General features: G+C 41.3%; 1 protein-coding gene across 17 annotated transcripts in view; it reads left to right on the top strand.

Annotated features, from left to right (window-relative positions):
- The window catches only part of RIMS1 (regulating synaptic membrane exocytosis 1), a 416,789-nt gene that overhangs the window by 59,828 nt on the left and 329,518 nt on the right, over positions 1–27,443 (top strand). For all 17 annotated transcript variants that reach the window (XM_070514572.1, XM_044776986.2, XM_070514563.1 and 14 more), the window contains exon 2: positions 15,842–15,922. In XM_070514572.1, the coding sequence (XP_070370673.1) occupies positions 15,842–15,922 (81 nt within the window). The remainder of the gene's footprint in view (positions 1–15,841; positions 15,923–27,443) is intronic.

Below are 27,443 nucleotides of genomic sequence, written 5' to 3'. Positions count from 1 at the left end.
CCTGAGCTAACATCTGTTGTCAATCTTCTTTTCTTCTTCTCCCAAATCCCCCCAGTACATGGTTGTATATTTCAGTTGTAGGTCCTTCTAGTTCTCCTAAGTGGGATGCCGTCTCAGCATGGCCTGATGAGCGGTGCCCTGTCCCTGCCCAGGATCTAAACCAGGGACACCCTGGGCCACAGAAGCGGAGCGCAGGAACTTAACCACTTGGCCACGGAGTCGGCCCCTAAGACGATGTTCTTGCTCCCTGGTGAGATGAAAATGGGCAGTTGGATTTGTGTGTATAGTTGTCATGTTTGTCCACCCACGGCTCATGGGCTGAGATCAGAGGGAGGTTCAGATTGGAGTGACCATCTCTCCAGTGCCAGTTTCCATCACGTCCAGGCCCGACCCCACTTACACTGAGTAGCAATAATGTACCATGTTACGTACTATTATGTGGAGTTGGTGGGAAACCTACATGGAATAACTTATGAAATTCCGGGAAAAGCACTGTGATCCTACCAGTTTTCCCCCATTACATCCAAGAATTCTCTAGTAACTGTCTTTTGAGTGAGTGTACTACAGGCCCCTGTGCAATATAGCCATTATCTATATTGAAAAAAGTGCCAACACATTTATCCATTTATTCAGCAAATACATACTGAGCACCTACCATATGGCAGACAATTTTCTAGGAATTAGAGACATAGCAATGAATCAAATGAACCAAGTCCTGGCCTTCATGAGGATTTTGATCATTCTCATTGATATTATTATGAATTAGCTTTAGCTAAAATTAAGAAATTTGAGAGGACTTTGGGAAACCATCTGAATGAGTGTTAAGTAGGTCCTGAGGGAAGGTGGTGCCCTATCCTCAGAGAATAGGCCTAGGGAAGGTGCCTACTATGAAATATTTGGACACCTGGCACCTGGGTATCATGAGAACATGGGGTAGAGGCTGGACCTGCCACAGTGGGAAGAAAAATCCATCTTTGAAACTGTATATATAGAATCTCCCATGGGGCCTGCCAGTGATTCTGGAGGAAGGAGGAGAAATGAGCCATGAGAGTCTCAGGGCATAAGCACTTAACTCTCAAACTTCTGTGGGATGGCTGGAGTGTGCCTGCCGATGTTAGTTGAGCTTACTAACGCCTCTTTAGCTTGGCGGTGTGGAAGGACCCGATCTGGGCTTGACTAGGGGTTGGCTTCAAGCTACGGGTCTGTCTCATGCTCGCTGCTGTTCAGGAGAGCAAGCCTCAACGTATGAATGCACGAGCACATCTAAAGCCCTTTCTGGTCGCGTCTTGTCAATTGCTAACAGCCCATTGGCCAAGGCAAGTCACATGGCCAAGCCCAAGCTCAAGGGCAGGAAGTACATGTTGGCCGCCATGATGCTGAAGCAAGTGGCATGGCTGAACCAGCAACAAGAAGTGGACAAGTGCTATGGGAGTGAGAAAGTGAATATTTTTGAACAGTAATTTAATCAAACACAGAGGGGAAAGAACTTTAAAGCAGAGAACTGGATGCATTGCGGTAAAATTGTCTATCCAAGCTTGTTAACGTTCTGACTGACTTCTCATTATTTTTTCCATTATTTCATACTCTCTCATTACGACTGTTCTTTTCCCTTTCAAAATTAGTTTCTTTCCTTAATATAAAAACATACTTACCTCTTAGAATGAAGGTACATTGAAATAGCTTAATTTGGTGACTTCCAGCTGACTCTCCAGGCTTTTCAATCCATGTAGGGCTGAGTTTCCAATGAGGAGAACAGCTAGAGCAAAGGCACCTGCTCCTCTGTTGAGACCGCTGAGCTGCAGTATCTCTAATAAGGACGCAGGAATTACAGCTCTGAGACTCTCTTCGTGCTTTTTCTCACAGGCTGAAGCTATAGGAGTGTGCTTTTTACAGTATGCTCTTAGAGTCTTAAACTATTTATGCCTTTAGAAGCGATAGATTAAAGAGGTTTGGAATGTTGTGATGGCTAAATTTCACTTATTTATATAATTTTTAAAGTAATAGGAATTGATGGGACTTTCATGACTTTTTGGATTTTTCAGTATTTTTCTAATAAAAATAATTTTTAAAACCTTTTATTATGAGATGTTGCTCTTAAAAATTCCAACTAGAGGGCCAGCCCAGTGGCCAAGTGCTTAAGTTCATGCCCTCTGCCTTGGTGGCCTGGGTTTCCCTGATTCAGATCCTGGGCATGGACCTATGCACCACTCATCAAGCCATGCTGTGTGAGTATCCCACATAGAAGAACTAGAATGACTTACAACTAGGATATACAACTATATACCGGGATTTTGGGGAGAACAAAAAAAAAGAGGAAGATTGGCAACAGACATTAGCTTATGGCCAATCTTCCTCACCAAAAAAAAAAAGGAAAGAAAGAAAGAAAAGAAAAGAAATTGCAACTAAGGCTCAGAATTTCTTAGAGAATAAATGTCATTTGCCTTATCATAAGGCATATGGCTTAGGACATATTTTCAGTTCTCTATAAAATGTAGGCCAAGTCTTTCAAAATACCAATTTGAGGATATTTTCTAGCCATAAATGCTAACACAATTCTTAAGTAATATTTTGTGTGAAATATTGGGAAAAAATTTGCCTTTTCAATAATCTCCATGTAATCCCATTGTAGGACTACTCTGAGATTCCTTTCAGTCACTTCTTCTCTTGATGGACACCTGGGTTGTTTCTAATTTTAGGCTATTATGAATAAGGATCCTATGAACATTCTTGTATGAATCATTTTGTAGACATATATTTTCCTGTCTCTTGGATAAATACCTGGGAATGGATGTCTAGGTCATAGGACAGGTTGCTTTTTTATTGCTTTATAAGAATTCTTTATATATTCTGAATACAAGATGTGTGTATGTTCATGTAAGTATTGTATAGTAAGATGTAGATTGTACATATTTTCTCTCGATCTATGGCTTGCATATTTATGATTTTAATAGTGTCTTCTGGGGGCAAAATTTTTAATTTTGATAAAGTCAAATATTTAATTTTATTTCACTGGATCAGTGAAGGATCAGTCATTTTTAAATGAGTGTCAAAACCTAAAATATTATTCCTAAAGTAACTCATCTTGAGTTACACAGCGATAAAATTATAGGTGATTTGAATAGATAAGACAATCTTGCCAATGCCACATCTTTCTGGTTGATTTACTACTGAATTTTATGCATGAGAAAAAATTGAAATTTTTTCGGTAAGATAATTATGTGGTTTTAGAGAAAATAACTCATTGTCCCTCGAAATTTTTCTGTACAATTTTCTATACAAATAAAATTTTCTATGCAATTATTTGCCTGAAAAATAAATATGTAAAATGTATGTATGAAGAGTAGAAATGTTAAGAGTTTGTAATATTTCCTCTTTACTATTAGGGTGGCAGATGCAGTCTACCTACTGCAATGATTATGTTTTTATTCCCCATACGTCAAATTAGGAGTTGCAAAAAAGTATGTTGGGATTTCTATGACTTATTAGTTATTTCTCTTAAAGTTTACATAAAAATATACATTGCTACCTGTGCAAAAAAACCAACAAACAAAAAGTCTAGGCTTTGCACAAAGAATTGTTAGTTTAGGTCAAAATCTGTCTCTGGTGAGTTTACATTGGCTGCTTAGTCATGAAAGAATTTATTAAGTAACTTGTGTGTGTCATCTCTCTGTGAAATTAATTTGTAAGAGTGGAGAAAAATATCTATTCCAAAACTGTATTGTCTTACTTGGAAGATGGACTTTTGAAGAGTTGAATGACACATTTATTCATGGAGCAAAATGTGAGGAAGTTACCTGTGTTCAGCTAAACATAGTGATGCTTTTAGACGAAGAGGTGGCCAACTGCAGATCTTCCCGACTGAAGTTAAGCACCATGTTTCTATTCTGTGTTGCCTCCTGGAATAACTTGCCCAGCGTTGAGTACATCTCTTGGGTAATGTATATTTCTCATGTTGCAGTTACTAAGAAGTGTCCCTGCACCGTTTCCAAAACTGAATACTACTCTTATGCTTCTATTTAGAAGTGAACAATGAAGCCTAGCATTTTGAAGATTCTGAAAAGTTATGCAGTTAAAAAACCTGCTCAACCTGTTTAACTTAATGTTTCCCTAATTTCTTTCATCATGAAACCATTATCTTCTGTGTGATAACATTACTGAATTCCTATGGAGCGTTTCCAGGAGACGTTCTTTCTGAAATGCTGATTTTCTATAACATTTCAACTTAAGTGAGATGTCATCATCATCATAATTATTTACCAACATATACTAGAGGCCAGACTATGCTCTGTAAGGCATTTTAGATTCTTCAAACTTAAGAAAAATCGAGTCTTTTAATTTTTTCTTGTAAGAGATAAAGCTTTAACTTTTCTCTTTCTTTGTATGATTCTGTTTTGCTTTTCTCAAAAAGAGTTCAAGATAAAACATTAGCGAAATAGAAATTGAAACTTATAATCAAGAAAAAAATGAGATTATAAACATGCTTACCATGTTAACAGAGTTGTTATGATACACTTTAAGATTTCCTCTGAGCTTCTTTGGAACCCTGACCGAAAGAAATAATGATAGATATTTGTAATAAACAAGAAATGACATTTTTCTTGGTGCTAAAATTTGGAAAAAAAAATCATGTGGAGTTTTATAGAAAGGACTCAAACTGATGTAAGAGACAAGGACCTCACCAGTATTTCGCAGCAAATGGAGAAGCTGTCTTCATGCCACTGTTTCTTGTGCCGACCCGTCATAAAAGCTGAGGCCATGACATTAAAATGCAGTTGACATGAAGCCATCTCATGAGGGACTCTGATGATGTGGTCCAGGTTGGGAAACTTCATGTGGTTTAGCTTCCTCTGAGGAAGGGACTCAGACTGTCCAGTGGAGCGAATGAATGGCTCGTTCTTCATCAGCAGTTCCCAGACACCTGCCTGGACGTATTAGAATCACCCCGGGAAGCTAATCAGGAAAGTCCCTGGGAGCCGATCTCCAGCTCTGTCATTTTGGGCTGAGACCCAGAAATTTGTTCCTTTAAAAACCTTTTTAGATGATTCTGACGTATGACCAGGTTTGGAAGCCACTCAGAGATAATTTCCCCTGAATGCCACTTCTCTCAGTTTCCTTTTTATGTGACTTGGCTATTAGAGAGGGTTATAAAATTTGAGTTTGTATTCTTTCCTGTGGACTTAGTGTGAAAATATTGCACAAGAAGGGGAGTTGACTTTTAAGAGAACTGTTAACCAAAAGAAGAGCAGCTAGAAGGGGCAGGTCTCTGGAGCACATGCCTCATGAAAGATGCTCAAGGGACTGGTGAGAAAGAGGAGAGAGGATGCAGGGCACACAGGAATTCACATCCCTGAAGAAGCATCTTCTTCAAAGGCAGCAAGCTTGTTCCATATGGCTTTTCAAGGGCTGAGTTAGGACTGGTGTGGAAGTTACCTAGAGGCAGATTTCAGTAAACATTTAAAAAGACTCTTCCAATAATCAGAAATCTTCAGTGAAGGCTAGTGAGTTCTCTGTGGCTTTTGATTTGTCAACAGCAGAAGCATGAAGGCTGTAGAAAAGGTTAGTGTCTTGGATGGAAAGGGTGACAAATTTCAGTCTTAGAGTTTGAAAACTTCTAATGTTATCCTATACCCATGGATCCGTAAGAAAGAAGCATATACCAAGTAAATCGCAGGAGTGACCACCTGGAACTCTGGAAGTGATACTGAAGAGCAAAGTGAACATTAGTTATCTATGATAATGTAATTAAGATTATTTTATGACCTTCAGGAACACTAAGTAACCTGACAGTATACATACACATTAAAAGTATAGTGGACTAGAGTTATGTTCTTCAAAATAAATGAACTTTATTTAACATTTTTGGTGGGAAAAGAGGCAGCCTTTATTGCATTATTAATCTAGATTCCTGCACTTAAGCATGTTATTTTTATCTGTATTTGAAGATAATTAATTTTTTATATTAAAAAAGGAATAATTTAAGCGATTTCAAGGAAATGAAATGGTATATCAATAGAGTTCAGCTCGTGGAACTAATACTGTTGCAGGCTGCACGGAGCAGTCTTCATGAATACTCGGTGAGTGGCTGTTGTTTCACCTGCCTTCCACATGGAGTTGTTGTGAGCATCAAATGAGTTAATGCAGGTCAAGAGCTTAACAAAGTCCCTACCATGTGACAAATGCTCAATAGATGTAAGTTGTTGTTGTTGTTACCACCATTACTGATGGACAGACTGACTTCATATCAGGTTGTGATCATGACCTTGCATGGCACACAGCAGGTGTCCTATAAATAGTTGCTCATTGATCACAAAGATGTCATAATCATCAGGGCTTCCCAGCCTGGTCTTTGCGACATGCTTCCATTTCATGTACTATACCCAGAGCAGACATTTTTTGAACTTCTTCCCAGTACTTGGGCTATAACTATTAAACAAAGTCTTTCATGCCTATATAAGGACAATTTTTCAGAAGATATTGGTGAAGGAGTAATGAGAGTCCTTAGCCTGGAAAGCTTCCTGGAGTTCAGTACATTTGAGTTGAATTTTGAAAGAACTAAAAATTAACAGAGAGGGAAAAGGAGGCAGATAATTTTAAATAAGAAAAATGGCAAATGGAATGGAGATGAATATGACAAAATTATGTTCTAAAAATTTGAAATAGATTTACTTGACTTGAGAATGGGCTAGGTTAGGCATTAAGAGGAAGAGGTTAGAGAAGGAGGGAGTTTGTAGATGAAATACCCTGGAAAGAGACAGCTGTGAATGTGTTTATATAGTGGGGTATGTGAAGCCTTTTTGTAGAATCTGTGAATAGGAGAGAATGGAACTTGAGAAAGACTACTCTGGCAGTTCATTCAAGAGAGAAAATGAATTTGGAAGTGTAGACATAAATGAGAAAGGGAAATTTCAAGAGATCCTTTAAAGGAGTTGCCACAGGACTCAATGATTTGTTGGCCATTGTGGAAAGTGAGAGGTCGTGGTGGCATCAAGGTTATGAACATCCTGAGGAGATTTAATTGACTGCTGTGTAGAATTTGGGAGGTGTTTAAGCGTGAGAGGAGGAGGAATAATGAGTTCAGTATTTTAGTCTGTTAAGCTCAGTTGTTAGTAAGGTTTTTAGATAGATACTGTTTTAAGACCTGACAGAGAATGGGAGGCGAAGTCTGGAAATGACAATTTAGGAACCATCAGCCCATCTGAAGCCTCAAGAATGACAGTCCTACCAAGTCAAGAGGGAGAGCAGACGGCTTGGAGAATATCCAGCCTTGTCAGTGAGAGGTAAGGTGAGCAGTCCTATGCACTGGATTAGCTTTCAAATATCACACCTTTCATCAGTATTTTCCTAAATATCTGTTCATATTTTCATCAGTTTGGATGAAGGGAATTAAAAAAAGTTATTTACAAGATTTTTGTTTTTCTCACTCTGAAAGCAAAAAATATTAAGACAAAGAAGCAATCAAACTCAGGTATTAAAGTTTCCATTGAAGAGTCAAAATTATTTGATTTCATTCTTTTGTCATAGGTTAGGTAAAAGAATCATTGTAGCTTCTTGACAAAATAAACAATATTTACTTACAATAGAAGATGAATAGCATATATGTCTTATACAGTACTTGGATATTTATGAACAAGTCATAGTCCGTGCACAACGTCCTTTAAGACCTGATTGGTTCCAGTCTCTCTCTAACTTTCTCGGCAGGTGAGTGAGTTGACAAAGCAGTTACAATTAATGGAAAGCAATGCCTGAAATATTTCATTAATGCTTCTCCAAGTTTCATTTTCTCATTTTATTTTATCTATTTAAAATCCACTTAAATCCCACCAAGGAACTATTATAGACCTCTTAGTAGATAATCTGTTTAGCTATCTGGCTCCCCGATGACGGAGGAGAATGAATGCTTGCAGAGAAAAGGCACACTTAGATATGTAGAACTACCCTAAAATCGTTACTCAAGGATTTATGGTTTTGTGTTACAAATAAAAAGCAGAAAAATTGTTAGTTGCAAAACAGTTCTGGCAATAATCTGTACAAATACCATTCATCTCTCTCTTCTACCAAATGCCGTTCTTTACCCTGGACATCTAGACTGTAGATAACCATTGTCTGACAGCTATCCATTATTCTCCTGCAACACTGAAATGTGGCATGGGAGTGCGAGGTGCTAACAACTCGAAATATTCAGTTACAGACGTGTGCCTCTTGCTAAAAGTTGAATGACAATGCAATAATTTATTTGCTCAAAACAAAGTACTTCACAGATATCAAGTGATTTTTGAAACGATGAATTGTACTCCCAAGAAGAAATTGGTACCCCGTCTCTCCAGGGAAACGTGACTATTGGTGGACAGTGGTTGGGAGGAGAGAGCTCCCTCACACCTCCTGCAGCCCTGACTGGGGTAGGAGTGGGGAAGGGGTTTTGAGCAAAAGTTTCTGCCTCCAGGAGCTGAGGGGGAAACATGAGGAGAGGTGGAGAGATGATGTTCACTCTCCAAAACCTTTCCAAAATGAATCTCATGGACTGTTATCCTGAGAGAATCTTCTTGGAAGATTTCCCCTCTATGGAGTGAAGAGAAGGTCTCTCATGCAGGTTTAGTGGCAGGGAATTCTGATGCTGTGGAGTTTTTCATAGCTCTGTTGTGTTTTGCAGGCAGCAGGGGGCTTTTGGCAAATGCACGCGGGTCAGTAAGTAGAAAGATGTCAACAGGACCCTGTGTGGGGAAAGGCAGCAGATATAAATCCACAGGTTGGTGTAATGTTTCAAAAATTGGTGGATGGAGGAAAAAACTGATTGTGTTAACAAAAATGGTAGCTTGCATAAAAAGAGGTTAATTGCTCATTTGCTGCAGTGTCGGGAATGATGCGAGGATCTTGTAGAGGCAAGCCTGCTAGTGTTCCAGAGTGGCGGGGATGATGAACAGGGCAGGTTTGAATAATCCAGAAACCCAGGACTTGACTTCCTACCTATTATTTTCTTTCTTACAGTCTTTGAAATATTGATTTTTCCAAAATTTAAAATCACCCACTAATCTCTGTACTGTACCTTTATCTTGTTATCAGCTTTATTTTAGAATCCTATAGTTTTTTGTCTGGTTTTGTGAATAACTCCCTGGCCACTTCAGGGGAGGTTCAGAGTCCTCATCACTCACAGTGAAAAATGCCCAGCTTGCGTCCCTTTCCCTAGAGAGAGAATCCTACTTCACGTGTCCTCTGCGTCTTTTGTAAAATAAAAATTACTCTTCTGTAGCTTTTGAAGCTTCCCTGAATGCATGTCAGAGACGTAATAGGCCCTGATGACTTGAGGTCAGTGCATCTGGCCTTTCAAAATACCAGTGCTCACCCTCCTGCTGGTGCAGAATTTTCTCTGCTCCATCTGCATCTTGAGAGTGACAGTCACGTGCTCATTTATGCCTGTTCAATTGATGTGAATATGCAACTTTTTAAAACTTATTTTTTAAAATATTTTTCAGCTTTCCTCTTGTGCAAGAATAGTATTCACACATACTCTTTGTGAAGGGAAATAGAAGACCTCCTTTGAAAAATATATCTGAAGAGAGTCTTATCAGTGGCATTATATTTGTCTTGCAAATAAATTATCTTTGAGCTTTTTAGCTTTCTTGATGCTTTTTCTTACATCAGCTCTTTCTGTGAACCAGATGAGCGGTCTTGCATTCCACATTCTGTAGTTTTCCCCTTGGTCTTAAGGTCACTCTATGTAGCTAATTTAGCAGGTCCACACCCTGCTGTCCTCATTGTCCTGCTGTTCTATTTGGAGACTATGGTCCTGAGATTCTAGAATAATCTTTAAAGAACACTCAGTTATGTGTGGTTATTTGAATAGTTTCAACACTGTGCCTGTATCATGAAATCAATGGTATTGAAACATTTCTGAGATTGGACTCTAACTTCATGACTGATTTTTATTAGTTTCCATTCATGTCTTAAGTATTAATGTCAGGAGGCAGCTTGGAATGATGAAAGGGGTATCAGCTTTGATGCCAAATAAACCTTGATACAAATCTTGGCTTCTTAAAACATCAACACTTGCCACTTACCATTAAGAAAATAATTTAATCTCAGATCTGCAGTTTCTTCATCTGTCCAATGGGACAATCGTATCTCTTGTAGGGTAGTGTGAAGATTAAATGAGATTTGCTGTATACATTTTGGTGCACAGTAGATCTTAAATAAATAGGAGTTCTTATTTTCCTACCCTGTTTAAAAAAAATCTGAAGAGAAGGGGATTAATTTTTTCTCTTTGCTATTAAGAAAGTGCCTCCTATACAATTATTTTAAAGTTTTACTTGATAAAATATCAGTACGCTAGATGTTAAATAGCATCTCACTGGGTCAAAGCAATAATGGGGCATTAAAGAGTCTTTTCCACCAAATGAGTCCTATGCTGAGAAATACCTTTTTTCTTGTTCAGAAAGAGAGTGAACCTTACTCAAACCATATAAAAACAAATTTAGTGGAGTGATTCAAATTATAAAACTTGTTGTTTGTAAATTAATTTATCTTTTGTATATATTTTATAGAAATACCCATTATTGCAAAAACAAAAATTTTACCTAGAATCCATTCTAAATCACTATGTTTTAACATGTTAAGTTACTCAAGTTTGAAATCTACAGCTTTTTGTCCTTTTTGTCTTATTCATTCATATTACAAATATGTGGGTGAGTGACTATTGTGTCAGGCACTGTTCTGGGCTCTTGGCATATGTCAGTGAACCAAGCAGATTCTTCCTCTTGAGCAGGTCCTGTCTCAGCAGTGGGAGGCAGTAAGTTTTAGTAAGTAGCGCAGCAAGCTAAGAGCACTGCAAGTATGTGGTGTGGGGGGCACAGATTGTAGCAGGGAGGAGGATAATCAGGGCAGGAGCCATCAACAACTGACATTTTAGCAAAGACTTGAAGGAGCAAGGGGATTAGTCATATCACTATCGGGAAAGGGCATTCTAGACACGAGGAGGAATGCGGTGCAAAGGCCCCAAGGCAAGATGGTGCCTGGTTGTTTGCAGAAGACCAGCAAGGAGGCCGCTGTGGCTGGAGCAGCGTGGGCAGGTGGGGCGAGTAGCGGGAGATGAGCTCTGAGAATCACGGGAGGCGGACTGGATTCTAAGGACTCTGCCTTTTATCATGAGTAGGGGGGGCCCCTTACAAGATTTAGAGCAGAGGCGTCATGATCTGATTCATCTCTCAGGAGTCACTCTGGCTGTTGTGTTGAGAATAGACCCGAGGAGCAGGGCAAACGTCTGGACCCAGTTACAGCTCTCCTGTGGCAATCTCAGGTGGAGGTGAGCCTAGCCCAGGACAGGGTGGCGATGGTGGGGGAGGGGAGCAATGGTCGGATTCTGCACATGGCTTGGAAGTAGAACCCGCCTGGTGGATTGGATGGGAAGTGTGTGAGAAAAGAGGAATGGCGTCTAAAGTTTTTAGCATTAGCAGGCAGGGAAATGTGTTTGCAGTCGGTCAAGATGGAGGTGGCTGCTGCAGCATCAGGTTTTGCCGGGAAAGACGTGGAATTCCACGATGGAAATGTTGATTTTGAGAGGTTTATTAGAAATACAGGTGACGGTGTTGAGGAGGCAGTTGGATGTCTGGAGTGAAGGGAGGGTCGGGTTGTAGGTGGGAATTTAGCGTATATTTTAGGTTCTTTTGTCTCGCGCCCTGTGAGGAGGGGTTTGAGGCACTGAACGAGAGGTGTAGAAGAAAATGGCTGCTCCAGAGCCTCTGAGGTCTCTTCTTGTCTACTTTTCCTTGTTTCTATGCATTTTTAATCAGTGGTCAGCAATCAGAAGACAATATTTGAAGAATGTCTCACTTTCTCGACCTCGCATTATTTTAACTGCCCAGGTCTCTGATGACAGGTGCAGGCCGGGGCAGGCCTGGACGAGGAAGACCAGACACCTTCCCCACGGCTGTTGGGATGTCACTGTTATCGCTACTGATGACAGAGCAACATCCGTACAACTCAGAAACCAAAAGATTGAGAACAAAATTGTAAACTCGTCCTCATCTCCTTGGCAGCTTAGTGCACAGTAACCAGTTTCCTAACATTAGTCATGAAAAACAAAACAATCTAGGTTAGGTTCCAATTGAGATAAATTTTCAAAAAACAGTAGGTTTTGGGGGTTTTTTGCAGGTGGAGGAGCCAGAGGTGGGTGGCTAGTGATTGCAGGCACCAAAATGGATCCTCAAAAGAGATAAAAGCAATTATGTCAATTGTGTTTTTTGAAGGCCTTTAGAATTTCTAATTCACGTACTCTAAGTGTCTGGGTGCACGTTTAATTCCTGTTTGTGAGAGGACAGCCTTTCTACTTACTGCCTCATTGGCGGGCTTGTGCAATGCAGCTTCTCCCTGTAGGGCGGGGAAGAGGCTGAGAGGCTGAGCCGGTGCTTGGGCTGCGTGCCTGCATTGATTGCAGCCATTCATGACCCGGCAGCGAGGGGCGGGGTTGGAGGGCGTCTGGGGGCGGAGTCGGAAGGGGCGTCCCGGAACGGATTCGGGAGGGGCGTCCGAGGGCGGAGTCGGGAGAGGGGTCCAGGGGAGGAGTCGGGAGGGGTGTCCGAGGGCGGAGTCGGGAGAGGCGTCCGGGGGAGGAGTCGGGAGGGGCGTCCAAGGGCGGAGTCGGGAGAGGGGTCCGGGGGAGGAGTCGGGAGAGGGGTCCGGGGGAGGAGTCGGGAGAGGGGTCCGGGGGAGGAGTCGGGAGGGGTGTCCGAGGGCGGAGTCGGGAGAGGGGTCCAGGGGAGGAGTCGGGAGGGGTGTCCGAGGGCGGAGTCGGGAGAGGGGTCCGGGGGAGGAGTCGGGAGGGGCGTCCTTGGGCGGAGTCGGGAGAGGGGTCCGAGGGCGGAGTCGGGAGGGGCGTCCGGGGGCGGAGTCGGGAGGGGCGTCCGGGGGCGGAGTCGGGAGGGGCGTCCTTGGGCGGAGTCGGGAGAGGGTCCGAGGGCGGAGTCGGGAGGGGCGTCCGGGGGCGGAGTATCTCGTTTGCATTCATCTTAAGTGATGCGGAGTGATGAGGAAACCTGCAGGGCAGTTTGAAGGCTGCTCAGAGTCCATACCTGAATCCCTGGGTCATTAAGGACGTGGCAAAGAATAAGTCACACGCCCGGGACTCCTGGTTTCTTGATCCACAGTGATTCCGGGCAGTCAGCATGGGGCAGCGTTGTGGCTCCTTGTGTCTGACTGAAGGAATAAATCCTAGGAAGAGAAAGACCCTTAGCAGCCACAGCACGCTAAGATATCATTGTTGTGTTTCTTAAAGTGTGAGGGATCTATGTTTTTATAAGTTTGGTGCATGGCAGATAATGGAAAGTGCCAGGCTGAACGATTTCGACAGGTTAGAACTGTCAAAATCATTATGGTTTCTCTCTCCAAACTGATGTGTGAGACACAACAATTCAATTACAGTTTTAAAGAAATGTTAATGCGTGCAGGCTAACAAAAATCTTATGAGTGTATTAAAATTTTTTTATGTATCTATCTGAGCACAAGCTTTTTATGTTTGCTTTCTTATACCTGGCAGAAATTTCACCTAAAAAGAAGTCAAATTAAAAAATGTAGGAGTATGTGTTACCGTAGTTTAGAGAGTCCCCTCAAACTGGTTGAATAAGTAGCAATCTGAAACAAATAGCTTTTCCCCTGAAAACACAGATTAAATAGCTAGCTGTATCATCTAGGCCTGTGGTCAGGATATGTTAATATGAAAAATATGTTGTTTTTCAATAAATTGATTAAAGTATATTAATAGAAGTAAGTATATTTTAAATAAATTAAACATATTTAAGTTAGTTCTAAATATACTGTTTTTAAATATGGATGTGCTTATTTTTATTATCTAATAAAATTTTAAGGTTCAGAAATGCGAGTAGAGCTTTTATTTGACAGGTTCTCTGGCCCGTACAGACTGAAGTGGTATGTCAGCTGTCGTAATTTTAAGCTGAGACCACTGGGCGCTTCAGATCAGAGAGTTTCCTTAGGTAGACCTGCTCTTCCACTCAAAACAGAAGTGTCCTGAGAAGCCTACCCTTAGTGCTGGCTGATAGTCCACATTTATTAGAAAAGAGTCACTCAAAAGCATATTTAATGGAAAGTCTTAAGTGATAGATTTCTTTTATTTCAAAGCTTTGCATAAATACATGAAACTTTAGGGAGAGAAAGAAATGGACTAAGACAGAAGTTTACCTGTGGCTTCTCATAGATATAATTCTTCAGAAATTTTTCCAAAGTTGGTGCTATTTCCAATATTTTCACAAACCAGTGCATGTAGACTAAGCATGCTGTGGGTGCTATTTTTAGTTGAGTGAGAATTGCTAAAGATTTTCCAGTTCTGTGAAATTTAACTTCCCAGGCACTGTACTGTGTGTGAGTTAGGTTACAATTGCCGAACTCAGAGATCCATCCTGGGATATTGCTCCTCCCTGACACCTGTCTTCTTGAATGTTCTTAACCCTGGTGCCTTCTCCTCCTGTGAGCCTGGAACGAGCACAGGTTCGTGTTCCTGTGGATGCTTTTGACTCCATCTCTTGACCAGTCCATCAAGAGCTGAGCATTGGTCTCCACAAGTCCCACTTGCTCCCTTTTCTCCCAGGAGGAAGGCTGAGGCCTTGAAATGGCCCAGCGTTCTTTCCTTGTCACGTTACACATCGGTCTCTAAGTCGTCCCTGCCTTTGTTTGGAATGAGCAGTGTGTGTGTGCACGTTTCTGTGCGTTGTGTCCATGTCTTCCTGTACCATTTCTTTCAGAAGTGGAGAATTTTGCCATGCAGCTATTAGCTCTGGGAAGCAGTTTATCTGCCACTGCCTCGCCAGCCACCCACGTCTGAATAGCACGACTGGCCTTAATATTGGCAGTGTAGTCACACCTCCAAGAAGCCTCTGGGACTGCTAAGAACCTGGTTCCTGCTTGAGAATCCTGGGTCCTAGGGGCGTTTCCGTATAGTGGTCTCAGACGTGGGGTCTCGGGTTTAGGACCAAGGCTTCGCTGTCCAGGGCAGTGCTTGTTCAAAGCTTCTTAGGTGGAGGTGTATCTAAGCTGTCCAAGTCAGCCTCGGATGGGAGTGTTTCTGACTTCTGCTGACAACTCTCTCAGATGCTCCCTAAGCCCTGTCGACAGGAGGGTGAGGGTGTCTAACTCCTCCTCTGCCCTTGGGCTTTGGGACGTTGTCCATCCACCCTCTGCACCCATCTTTATTCTATGGTAGAAGACCAAAGGCACAAAGACCTTTGACTATTTTTTTTTTCACATTTTGGAGGTATCTTCTTTATTTATTTTACACACACACACATAGTTTATATATGAATATTTCCTTCTAACTCTTCCTCTTTTCTTAGCTTGAAGGAGATTTTGTCCACGGGGTCTGCCTTGAGGCCAATAAGGCCTCTTTTTGCTTAAAGACAGGGACCTGTGTGGTGATGAATCATGAAACAACAGTCCATATCTTTTGGTAAAATAGCCAAAGCCACAGAAAATCCTGCCCCTCTTGTAGGGTATCAACACAACAGCCGTTTCCATTTTTAAGCTTTTAGATGTCTTCATATGGTGAGGCCAAAGATTTTGGTAGCATTTCTTCTATGGGGAAAGCGGCTGGCAGTCATTTCATTGGTGCTAAAAGGAAAATCAGATCCAGAGGCTAGCACAGATTTTATTTGGGTGTAACTGAGCTCTTGGAAGCCTGAGTCAAATATTTCCACCTCGAAGGGCTTTTCCAGGGCTCCAGGCTGACACTGAAGGGGCTTGTGGAGGTTTCCCTTAGACTGTGTTTTCAGTGCCGTGTTTAATTTCTAGATGTGTTCTACCCGTTTTATAATTAATAGTGCGTTGTGCTGTCTATCATGCGCCCCAGGTGTGTTGTCAGGGACATGGCGAAGCCTGCTGCCTGCAAAACACCGAGAAATGCTGAAAACCAGCCCCACCAACCACCACCGTGAGTATGGCATTGGTTTTATTGACTGAAAATGTCGTCTCTTTTACGGTCACTGCGTATGGAGTTATTAATTCACATTGCATGTGGGTGTAATACTCTGCTACTCTGATGTATGTTCCTTATAAGGCTACCCTTGAATTAGATAAAAGTAACATGAAAAATGAGCTCTGGACTAAGTATCTTGTTAAGTGATGTTTCTAATGCCATATTGGAAGCCTGAAGCCAATTAGAGGAAAAGGACACGTTTTTAGGGTTCTAGGGTGGCAGCAGTTCTGTACCTTTTGGATGTGAGCTGGACCCTAAGATTTCAGGGAAGTAGGGAGAGCAGGTAGATAGAGGGGAGGAGAGGGGAGGAGGAGGAGAAGGGAGGAGGGACGAGTATGGGGGAGACAGAGGGAGGAGGGGGGAGGAGCGTGTAAATAAGGGACATGCATGGGTAGTCTGCTGTCCACCCTCACGCCACGTTACTTAAAGGTAATGGACAATCTAAAGGAGTGATTGCCCATCTAGTTACATTTTCATTATTTCAACCTCCAGTGTAGTTGCTAGTGAAGAGTTAAAGGACCAACCCAAGAGGAAGCATGAAGTGGAGAGGAAGCTAAATGAATCAGCTCTGAGTTTCGAGTGTGAATTTTGATGAGATAAAATGTAAAGACTTTAGAATTCTGCAGAGTAACAGGATATATTCAGTCTTCTGAATAGAATTATGCTTCTGGTAAGGAAGATGAAACATTGCCTGAAATGTCTCAGCAGCCATGCTCTTGGCATAACCACCACAGCCAAGTAGTTACTACCGGGGGAAATGCCTCCTTCCAAGGTTTTCAGCAAAAGCCTTTGAAGAAATGTGTCCTAAGACTGATATTCCATGGATTTCTTTAGCTATCTGAGAATTCTTTGAAGTAAAAGCAAAATAGTGATAAAATTGTCAAAAGGCTATGAGAATAAATTTTTGTAATTCTTTTGCTGTGACAAGTTTTTATTAACACTGACAAAGACTGAAATTAAATAAACCGTTTAAATGCTTATAGTTTGTCTATTATATACAATCACAAATAATTTAAAATTATTTATGTTTTAGGATATAAAATTTTGGTAACTAAATTTCAAGAGGCTCAATAGATGGGATATAGATTTTATCTCAATAAGTATTCTTGAATATCATCTGCATTTAATTAGGACTTTTCAAGGAATAAAAATACTTTTGATTTAACCATAGTAGAAATGATTTATAATTACGTTGAAAAAAGTGCAAAGTTAGAAGAAATACTCTTGATGATGTTGCCGCATTATTTTCTGTAAATGTTCTTACTGTAAAGCCATTTTCCTGATGATGGAACTTACCTTCATAATTCATAGAAAACTTATGATCCCCACTTTCCATCTTATGCTCTAGGCATTGGGAAACTTTTTACTTCTGTTATATTGGGATTCAAGTAACTTCTGGGAAAATTCTTTGAGGAATTGCCGTTGATTTTGGAACATTGCATTCCACGTATTGCAGTTCCGTTTTAATTGGTCCCGCCTGCTCCCGGGTCCACTTCAAATTGAGTTATTAGATGTGAAGCAGCAATTGTGAGCCTTCCAACAAGACTCTAGATCATTTTTTCCTCTTGTTTTGTTTTTACTTTCCATAGACTTTTGTTGTGGAAATCTGTTGTACTAACACTGCGCCTGGTGGAACTTTACTGGGGCCCCTCTGAGTGGGGGACCAAGGAGAAGAGGCCCCTGCAGCCTCTTGAGAGCCTCCTTTCTGACAACCCTTCTATGCTTTTCTAGTTAATTAGTGATCCTCCCTTCAGGTGACTTGAAACATTTAAAGTTTGCAATTCACCCCTTATTTCTACCGGTCCCCTGTAGAGGGTGCCGTTTGTGAGCTGAGCCTTCCGTGACAACAGAAGCGCCTCTCTAGGTTGTCAGGAAAAGGGCAACGATGGGTTGAGGTGGGCCTCAGGATGGGCTTCAGCCTGTAGGTGAGTGTTTTTACATTTGTGACCCACAGTCTATTTGTGGGTCTGAAAATCAGTAAAGACTAGTTTCTTGGGTTTTTTGTTTTCTAATTTCAAATGAAATAGAAGACAATAGAAAATGTAAGAATGCATCCTGGGTTAATACTGTAGGATGAACTTAGATTTCTGGTTATGATAACTGGGTCAAAATAGAGAACTTAGTAAACACTATAGTTATAAAGATGCACTAGTGGTGGGTTTTTTGTTTTTTTTTTGAGGAAGATTAGCCCTGAGCTAACTACTGCCAGTTCTCCTCTTTTTTGCTGAGGAATCCTGGCCCTGAGCTAACATCCGTGCCCATCTTCCTTTACTTTATATGTGGGACGCCTACCACAGCAGACTTGCCAAGCGGTGCCACATCCACACCTGGGATCCGAACCGGTGAACCCTGGGCCACTGAGAAGCGCAACATGTGCACTTAACCGCTGCGCCACCGAGCTGACCCCCACTAGTGGGTTTTAATTAGGAGAGTGGCTTAGTCAAATTTGCATTATATATATGTGTGTGTATGTATAACATATGTGTTACTAACTTTGGCAGAAGTGGGGAAAATGGAACGTGACTATCACGTGGGCAGAACAGGAGCAGGTGAGAGAACAGACTGTTGTCCAGCCCAGAGAAAGGTAGAGGTCTTGACCCACAGGAGGGGCGGAGGGTGTGGGATGGAGACGTGTCAGGAGCTGAAGGAGAAGGTAGGCGGGCAGGCCTTGGTTGTCCTTGAACATGATTTGTAAGGAGAGTGTTTAGGGGGACTGGCACGTCAATGGTCTGGGTGAGTAAGGACCACCAACTGAGAAGTGGAATTAAAGAAGCAGACCAGGCCTAGGTGTAGGTGGGTAGTGAGGAATTCAGACTCGATGTCATGATTTTGAGCTGCCTGTGTGTTATCCAAGGGTCTGGGTCCCAGAAATGGTTGGGTATGTGAACCTGAAGCCGTCAGTTAACTGGGAAAGTCGATGCTGGAGGAGTGAGTGAAGGAAGAGCATCCCAGTCAGCTGAGAAATGGTGTTTCGAGGGGCAGGAGGGCCAGAAGCCAAGTCAGTAGAGGGATTCCAGGGGAATGCCCAGTTTACCAGATGCAGCGGAAAGTCAGTAGGAAACTTCAGAGATGAGAAACGTCCTCTGGATTTGGCCATGTAGAGGTCACTGGTGGCATTTGCCATAGAAGTTTTATCTAAGTGGAGGGAACTACTCTATTTCTGTAGAGTGAGGAGGAACTGAGAAGTCAGGAAAAGGAGGTGGTGGTCGTACATGACCTTTTCGACGTGCTTGACTGAGTAGCAGAGAGAGATGAGTGGTAGGTAGACAGGAAATAGGTGACTATATTGTATTACTTGGTACCTTCTCTTTTGCAGGTCCAGATTGAGAGATGCACATGTCAGTATACTTTATATTTTTGGTAACTGTGTATGTGAACGATCCAAAGATTCATCTTCAGTTATTATTAAAATGTCACTGAGTCATATTTTAGCATGCTGCATAAGTTGTCTTCATTTAATCAAAGTAATATATCACAAATATTAGTGGAGTGCAACAAATTGAGTCTTATGCCTGCTATTCCTTGGGTATAAGATACATTGATGACAAATGAGATAGAATTCCTGTCTTGAGAGTTCCCTCTCAAGTTAGAGGTGGCAGTTATATAATCAAATAAATTCTAATACTACTTGATAAATGCAACACTAAAAGTATGTTAAAAAGGAGAAAATGATTTCTTCTGTTTGGAGTTGATATGGCCGGGGAGGATTTAAGGAGCCTGTGTAGATATGTGAATTTTGAAGGATGAATGGTTCAGTAGGTACAGTTTTGGAATGCAGCCTTCCAGAAGGAGAGGACAGTTGTCTGAGACCCAAACGTCAGGTTCTGCTGGAGTCGTTTAAAGCATGTCCCCATTGCTGGAGCTCATGAGGGTGTGTCTGTATGTGGTGTGGTTGGTGGAGTTCTTGTGTCTGGGGTGAGTGTGGGAGAGTGTGTGACAGAGAGAAAGAGAGCAGCCAGGAAGTGCTGCATCCAGATCTCTGAAGAATTGGACACGTCTAATTTGGAGAAAACAAGCATCATGTACTTTGTTTGGGGTTTTATTTTCAATATTCTGAAATTTGACACAACATTATGGGGTTTCGGAGTTTTTTGAACTGATCATGGATTTAAAAAGTCTGAGGAGCACTTCTCCACTCCTCAGACTCGGTCCTGGAGGTTAGCAGGACAAGTGGGGTCAGGAGAGAGGGCAGATTGGAGAGAGGTCCCCAGGTAGTGTAATCAGAGTCCAGCCATCCATTAGACCTGATGATAACGCAGAGAAAAGAGTGGGTAACTCACTTTACGTCCAGAGAGAAGGTGGCAGTGATAAGATCCAGAAGAGTGTTAATTTAGTCACTAAAGCAAGTTTAGATTTCGTTAGACTTACATGTTCGTGGCCAAAGAGATCTCCAGTAGAAACGTCTAGAAGACAATTGGCTGTTCATCTCTCAAACTCAGGAGAGACTGAGATGAGATATACTAATCTGTGAGAAATTACTTAATAGTAAAAAAGAAATAGCAGAGGGAGAAGGTGTAGAATTAGAAGGAAAGAAAGTAAAAGCAGAATAGAGATGTCACCAGTGCTTAAGCAAAGAATAGAGGAATTAGGTAAATTATGCCAGATCCTGCAAGAATAAAGTTGTCCCAGCCTTCCTGGAACTTTCCCCGTTTTAGTGGTGAAAGTCACATGTCCTGGAACCCCTCTCAGTCCTGGGAAAACTTGGTTGGTTGATCACACTAGAGCTGGGAAAGTTAGAATTCAAAAGTGAAAATCCAGAAAAAGAGTATATAGCCAAGAGTATATAGACTAAGCTTAGACAATTAATGTTTGTATTACTGTTGAAGGTGGCATGATCAGGAATAAACTGAATCCAGAGAGGTACATGGATAATATTTGGTTCAGTCTTTTTTTGGTCTTGTTGGTGATTGCCTGCTTTTAAAAATTAAGATATAATTCACATACTGTAATACAATTCACTCTTTTAAAGTGTACAATTGAGTGGTTTTCACAAAAAAACACTGTGCAATCATCACCACTATGTAATTTCAGAATGTTTTGATCACCCCAAAAAAGAAACCTGATATCCATGAGCAGTCATTCCTCCGCTCCCCTCAAAACCCAGCTCCCAGCCACCAGTCATCTACTTTCTGTCTCTGGATTTGCCTATTCTGGAAACTTCGTATAAATGGAATCATTCAATGTGACCATTTATATCTGGGTTTTTATCATTTAGCGTAATATTTTCAAGATGGATCATGTTATAGCATCTATCAGTAGTTCGTTCCTTTTATTGCAGAGTGACATTCCATAGTCTGCCTGTACCACCTACCTGTTTAGCCATCCATGAGTTAATTGGATTGTTCCAGTTGTTATGCTATTATGTATGAAGCTGTTTTTAAAGTTGTGTACAAGTGTTTGAGTGGACATATGTTCTCAGTTCTCTTGAGTTTTATATTCAAGGAATGAAATTGCTGGGTCATATGGTAAGTGTGCATTTACATTTTTTAGGAACCGTCAAGTTGTATTTCAAAGCAGCTGCACATCTTGCATTCCTACCAGCACACAAGAGAATTCAAATTTCTCTACAGCCTTGTCAACACTTGTTGTTGTCAGGCATTTTTGTTATAGCCATCCTTGCGGTGCAGTGTGTGAATGGCTGCCTTATTGTGATTTTGATTTACATTTCGCTAATGAATAATGATATTGAGCATCATTTCATGTGCTCATTGGCTATTTGTATCAGTTCATTGGAGAAATATTGATCAAAATCTTTTGTCCATTTTTAGTTGGGTTATTTGTCTTTGTTGTTCAGTTGTAAGAGTTCTTTATATATAATGGGTGCTATATCCTTGTCAGATAAATAATTTACAAATATTTTCTCCCATTTAGTAAGTTTTCATTTTCTAGATAGTACCTTGAAGCACAAGTTTTTAATTTTGATAAAGTCCAATTGATCTATTTTTCCTTTGGTTATTTGTCGGATTTGTGTCATATCTAAGAAACTATTTGCAAATCTGAAGTTATAAAGATTTGCCCCTAAGTTTTTCTTCTAAGAGTTTTATAATTTTGGCTCTTACATTTAGGTCTTTGATCCATCTTGAGTTACTTTTTGTATGTGGTGTGAGGTAGGGGTCCAGTTTCATTTTTTTGCATGTGACTGTCCAGTTGTCAAAAAGTGGTGAGAGCTGACAGATGTGACACACATGGTCTTCTTGCTCCTTCTCCGCAGCTTCAGATGAGTCAGCCGTGAACTGACAGCGAGGCTGCATCCACCTTCTTCTTTTAATAGGCAGGCTTCTTCAGATCTCAAGGGCCTGCCTTTTTCAGCAGCAACAGTCTTTTTTCAGGTTTAATTATAACACGGGGACTTCTGAGGACCAACGTGTATGGGCCCAGAATGAATTTAATCTTGTAAATGTGGTAGCTTATATCTAACCTAATTTTAAAACCTAATTTTTGACCTTGAGAGCCAAAAATATATTAATATATTTACTTTGCCTTAGCAATATGGGAAATATATATATATGTAGAGATATATATATATCTTTATACTTGAAAATATGGTTTCTCATTTAAAATTACATGTCTAACATCAAAATTATATCTTCTACTAGATAACAGATTAAACCAAAGCGTGTCTTTGAAGTTGTAAACAGTTGGACAGGTGCCACTATGTCACTGTGCCTCCAAGCTCTGCACACCAGCTTGGTCTGCAGCCTGTGTACTGGTGCCCAGGACTCTGTGTCTTGCTGTGATGTGCATGGCAGAAGGGAAGCAGCTCACTGCTTGGTGTGCAATGAGTCTCCCCTCAACAAATATTGATTTAGTCTCTGCTGTGTGCAGAGGATGAACAAGGCAGAGTCCTTGTCCTGGTAGAACTTAGAGTTGAGAGGAGGAGATCTAAACAACAAACAAACATAGATGCTAAAACTCTTCACTTTTAACAAGGACTTGAACAGAGTGAGTGAAGGGCAACCACACAGGGGAGGCTGTGCACAGAGCAAGGCTCTGCTCGAGGAAGGCTCTGCAAGGAGGTGACATTGCAGGAGAAACTTGAGGGGTGAGAAGTCAGCCTTGTGAAGAGCCAGTGGAAGGGAATTCAAGGCAAAGGATGGTACGGGCGGTGATCCTTATAGAGAAAACAGTGTAGCCTGTTTGGGGAACTAAAGGAACTAAAGGAAGGGCAGAGAGAAGTGAGGAGGAGGAGGGTGGAGGAGGAGGGTGGAGGAGGAGGAGGAGGAGGGTGGAGGAGGAGGAGGGCGGAGGAGGAGGGCGGAGGAGGAGGAGGAGGGCGGAGGAGGAGGGTGGAGGAGGAGGAGGGCGGAGGAGGAGGAGGAGGAGAAGGAGGGCGGAGGAGGAGGAGGAGGGCGGAGGAGGAGGGTGGAGGAGGAGGAGGAGGGTGGAGGAGGAGGAGGGCGGAGGAGGAGGAGGAGGAGGGCGGAGGAGGAGGAGGAGGGCGGAGGAGGAGGAGGAGGAGGGCGGAGGAGGAGGAGGGCGGAGGAGGAGGAGGGCGGAGGAGGAGGAGGGCGGAGGAGGAGGAGGCAATGGATGAGACTGATGAGAGAAGAGAGGGTTCCATCTTAGAGGCCTTACAGGTCTTTGGATTTTATGTAAGAAGACTGAGAAGCCCTCGGAGCAGTTCAAAGAAGGGAGAAGCATGACCCGTGGAGGGTGCGGGGTGAGTTGGGAGAGGCTAAGAGGAGTTTAGCATAGCCCGTGGGGGGTGTGGGATGGGTCGAGAGAGGAAAAGAGGAGTGTTAGGAGGCAGTTGTGGTGGTTTAGGCAAAACATAATGGTGGTTTGGACTCTGCTGGTGGCAGTAGAGATGGAGCAGTGGGATGCAGTGAAGTTTATTGACATTTAATGATGTTGGACGCAGTGAAAGAGAAGAGGAACCTCTGGTGTGTGCTGAAGGGAGGAGCCTGCATGTCACGTGTGGTCTCTGATCTGCTTGCTTGGTCCTCTCCTCACTGACTGCATGATGCTCAGGGAAATCTTTTCTCATACAGTCTTACGCATTCTGTTCTGTACACAAACACATCTTAAATGGCATATATAAGGGAAAAATTTAGAAATCTCAATTGTGTAATTTTAGGTAAATTTGGATAGAACTTCAAATATTAAAGGTAAAAAATTATGACAAGTAAAATTGAGTAAAACTTGAAACATGATTTGACTTCCCCTTTTTAAACCTTGGCTTTTTTGTTATTTTTTTCACTCTGATATTCTGTTGGGATAGGAGATTTAATAATTTTGTAGATGTTTGGATACACTAGAGGAAATGAATATTTAAAAATATATACCAGATAAAAATATTGCTTCTGTTTTTAAAGAAATCTCATTTTCTCAGTAAAATTCAGCCAAGAAGAAAGGCAACATGTTTTCATATGCACAGGATCTGTTAGCTGTATATTTTCTTATGAATGAAGGTATTATTCAGAGACAAGAGGTCCTTTTGTACTGTTTTTAGCCACCTGTTTACATCAAAATGTGATTGAGGTTTTTTTGCTAAGTTAAAATGTTTTTTCATATACAATAAGAGGTATTCAATGTCTCAGTCTACAGTTCTATTACCACTTGTAGTAGGGATCATATGAAGCAGGTGATATTAGAAAAATAAAAGCTCCAACTAAAAAAAAATATGTTTTTATTTTTTAGAGTAAAGTCAGTACAGCCAGTAACTTGAAAATAGAGAATACTAGGAATGCTGACATTTCCGACTCATGGTTATAATTAGGAAGTGACAGAATTTTTCAAAAATTGTGTGGCTTTTATAGTCTTCATTCTCTTTATATGATTTCCTGGTTTACACAAATCATTCTATGCCAGTTCACAAAGTCTTACAAGCCCCTCTTTCTGCGGTAACTATTTTAAGATAGTGTTGTGTTTATCTCTGAATGCTCAGAAGAGAAGGTGCCTTCTTCAACTCCTTGGGTATTAAGAGTTTAGTTCTCTAGGAGAAGAGCCATGGATTTGCGTGTAGTGTTATATTGTGTGGAACTGACTATTCATTAATTACTTCCACCAGTTATCTCTTGTCGACTGAACTCCGTCCTCTGTTAATGATGCTCCAAACAGTTCCTATGTTGGTGACCCAGACACTGGGAGACCTTGCCCCTTGTGTACTGTCTGTGTCCTTTCTTCCTGTGAGTACAAGGTGTTTTGGCTAAATGCAGTTTTTTCCACTCCTGTGCAGAGCATCTGACTTGAATCCTATTCTTTATTATCTTCTTGATTTTCTCAGAAGCCTACCGGTCACTTTTACCTAAAGCCCAGGGCCAGCCCCAAGCAGCCAGTTCAGTGGACCTCCATCCCTTCAGCTTTCTTGGGCCAGTCTTAGGTCATAGATATCTGTCCACAGGAACAAAGAATTATTCTTAAAAAGATGTCCTGAAGAAGCTAAGGTTGTACAAGCCCAGGCAGACTTTTGATTGAGCTCCTTCAGTGTCAGCTTGACATGGAGCCACGTGATGTGGATGACGACCGAGCTGTGATGGTGTGTGCCCGTGGCCTGTGTACAGCAGACAAGACAGGAACCTTGGCAGTGACTTGGCCCAGGGTCACTCAAGGGAAGGGCAGACCTGAGTCTAGAATCCAGGTGTCTGGATTCACAGTACAGGATGGATTCAGAATATGCAGATCATTAGCATTGTTATTCTTTATTAGTATTAATCAAGGAGAAGAGTTTTGCAATTCTTCAGGGAGTGATGGGCAAATCCTTCCTTTAAGGGTCCGAACCACGTGTTTTCAGTCCTTGCTCTGGTACTCGCTTGCTGGGTGACGTTGGCCTTGTTGCATTACCTTCCTGAATCTTAGTTTTCTTATCTGGAAAATAGGAAGAAAATTGTTTCTCATTATCTCATGGAAATTTTTTGAGGATGAAATGAGATAAAGTGCATGAGAAAGTTGTGTATAAATTACTATATAGATATTATTCACATATTCTACTAAGGTAGCAGTGAATGATTTCTACATTATTCATTATTTCATCCATTTAACAAATATTTACCAAGCTCCTACAGTGCGCTCATGTTGGCATGGTTTGAAAAAAACATTTTTTGGCTGATCCAATCAAAACACAGGCTGTCTCTTTTCTTGTGTATTAGTGTTTCTTATTGAGGGGAGTCATGTAAAAAGGATGTGCCCACCTACCCCATCGTGTATCACATACTCCCGACTGTGCCTGAGTAGGGAGGCCAGGAACCAGGTATCTGGAAGATTTCCCTGAGTTATCCTGACATACTGTCCTGATTTAGGACCATTGGTATGTACCACTGAGCTACTGAGTAAAAATGAAGATTCGCTGGGATGAGTGATAATTCCATCAGTCAAAATTCATGTGAGCATCACTGAATTGGACCTCTCTACCAAAACTCCTGTAGGGAGGACGCAAAGGGAACTAAATATTGGCAATATTATTGTTAGAGAGTCGCTGTGCCTCAGGGCCCGGCCTGGTTACTCTGCGAAGCGCTGCTGTTTCCTGTGCTCTGCTACAGAGTCTTTTGTCCAGGATGAGAACGGTCTGCCTGTGCCAAGAAAATAGATGGTGGTTGTGCAAAAACAGGAAGCTTGTAGCCAAAGGAGACCCTGTACGCACCGGCAACTTTCTGTGCTGGTATTAGAAGGAATGTATTAAAGGAAAAGATCATGCCCAGAACCTCGGGCAATCTATGCAGTGAATTAATGTTTACTTAGTGAAAATTGATTTTGGGAGATAAATGAATGCACTCATCTATTATGCATATAACAAATATTAAACATTTTGATGTATCTCGCTGTCTTTAATGACTTTAGATATCATCACTAGTAATACATAATTGAGGTCATTTGGTCCACAAACCCAGAACATGACATGCTGAAGCAGACCTTTTAAATCTTATTTAACTCTGGGTAGTGTTAATATTTCCATCATTTTCAAATGACCCATATATGTAGCATATATTTTGACATTCATTCATTCATTCATTCATTTTTACTCATTCACTCAACAAATGTTAGAAATTTATAAAACTATTAAGAAAATATAGCTTATTTAAGCTGACAGACAAGTAAACAGATAATTACACCAAAATATGATGATAAGGCTGTGAAAGCACCACAGATTGCCTGGAAAGCACAGAGAAATCTAAACCAAAACTGAAGGTCAAGAAATATTGTTAGAGCTGGTCATACTTGGCGTTTTATCATATTTATGTTAACAAATATGTTATCTGATAGTTTTCTGTGCATCTATAAAAAATATTTATTGAGCATAAGCTATGTTACAAATGCTGTCTTATATTAGAGGATGTGGGAAGGAAGCCCCCCAAAACTGATGTTAGTATAAGATCTGCCCTCCAGCAGTTGATAATTTAATTGTGGAAGATGAGATAGATGCATGAATGGATGCATAAGTTGGTGGCTATGTAGGTATAAAAGATACCTTACAATACAAGTAAATGACTAAAGCCAAGTGAATGACTTAAGAAATGTCCATGGAGTTTCCTTAAGGGAG

The sequence above is a fragment of the Equus asinus genome, chromosome 8, assembly GCF_041296235.1.
Source record: "Equus asinus isolate D_3611 breed Donkey chromosome 8, EquAss-T2T_v2, whole genome shotgun sequence".
Classification (NCBI taxonomy): Eukaryota; Metazoa; Chordata; class Mammalia; order Perissodactyla; family Equidae; genus Equus; species Equus asinus.
This window is presented reverse-complemented; position numbering and strand designations above follow the sequence as displayed.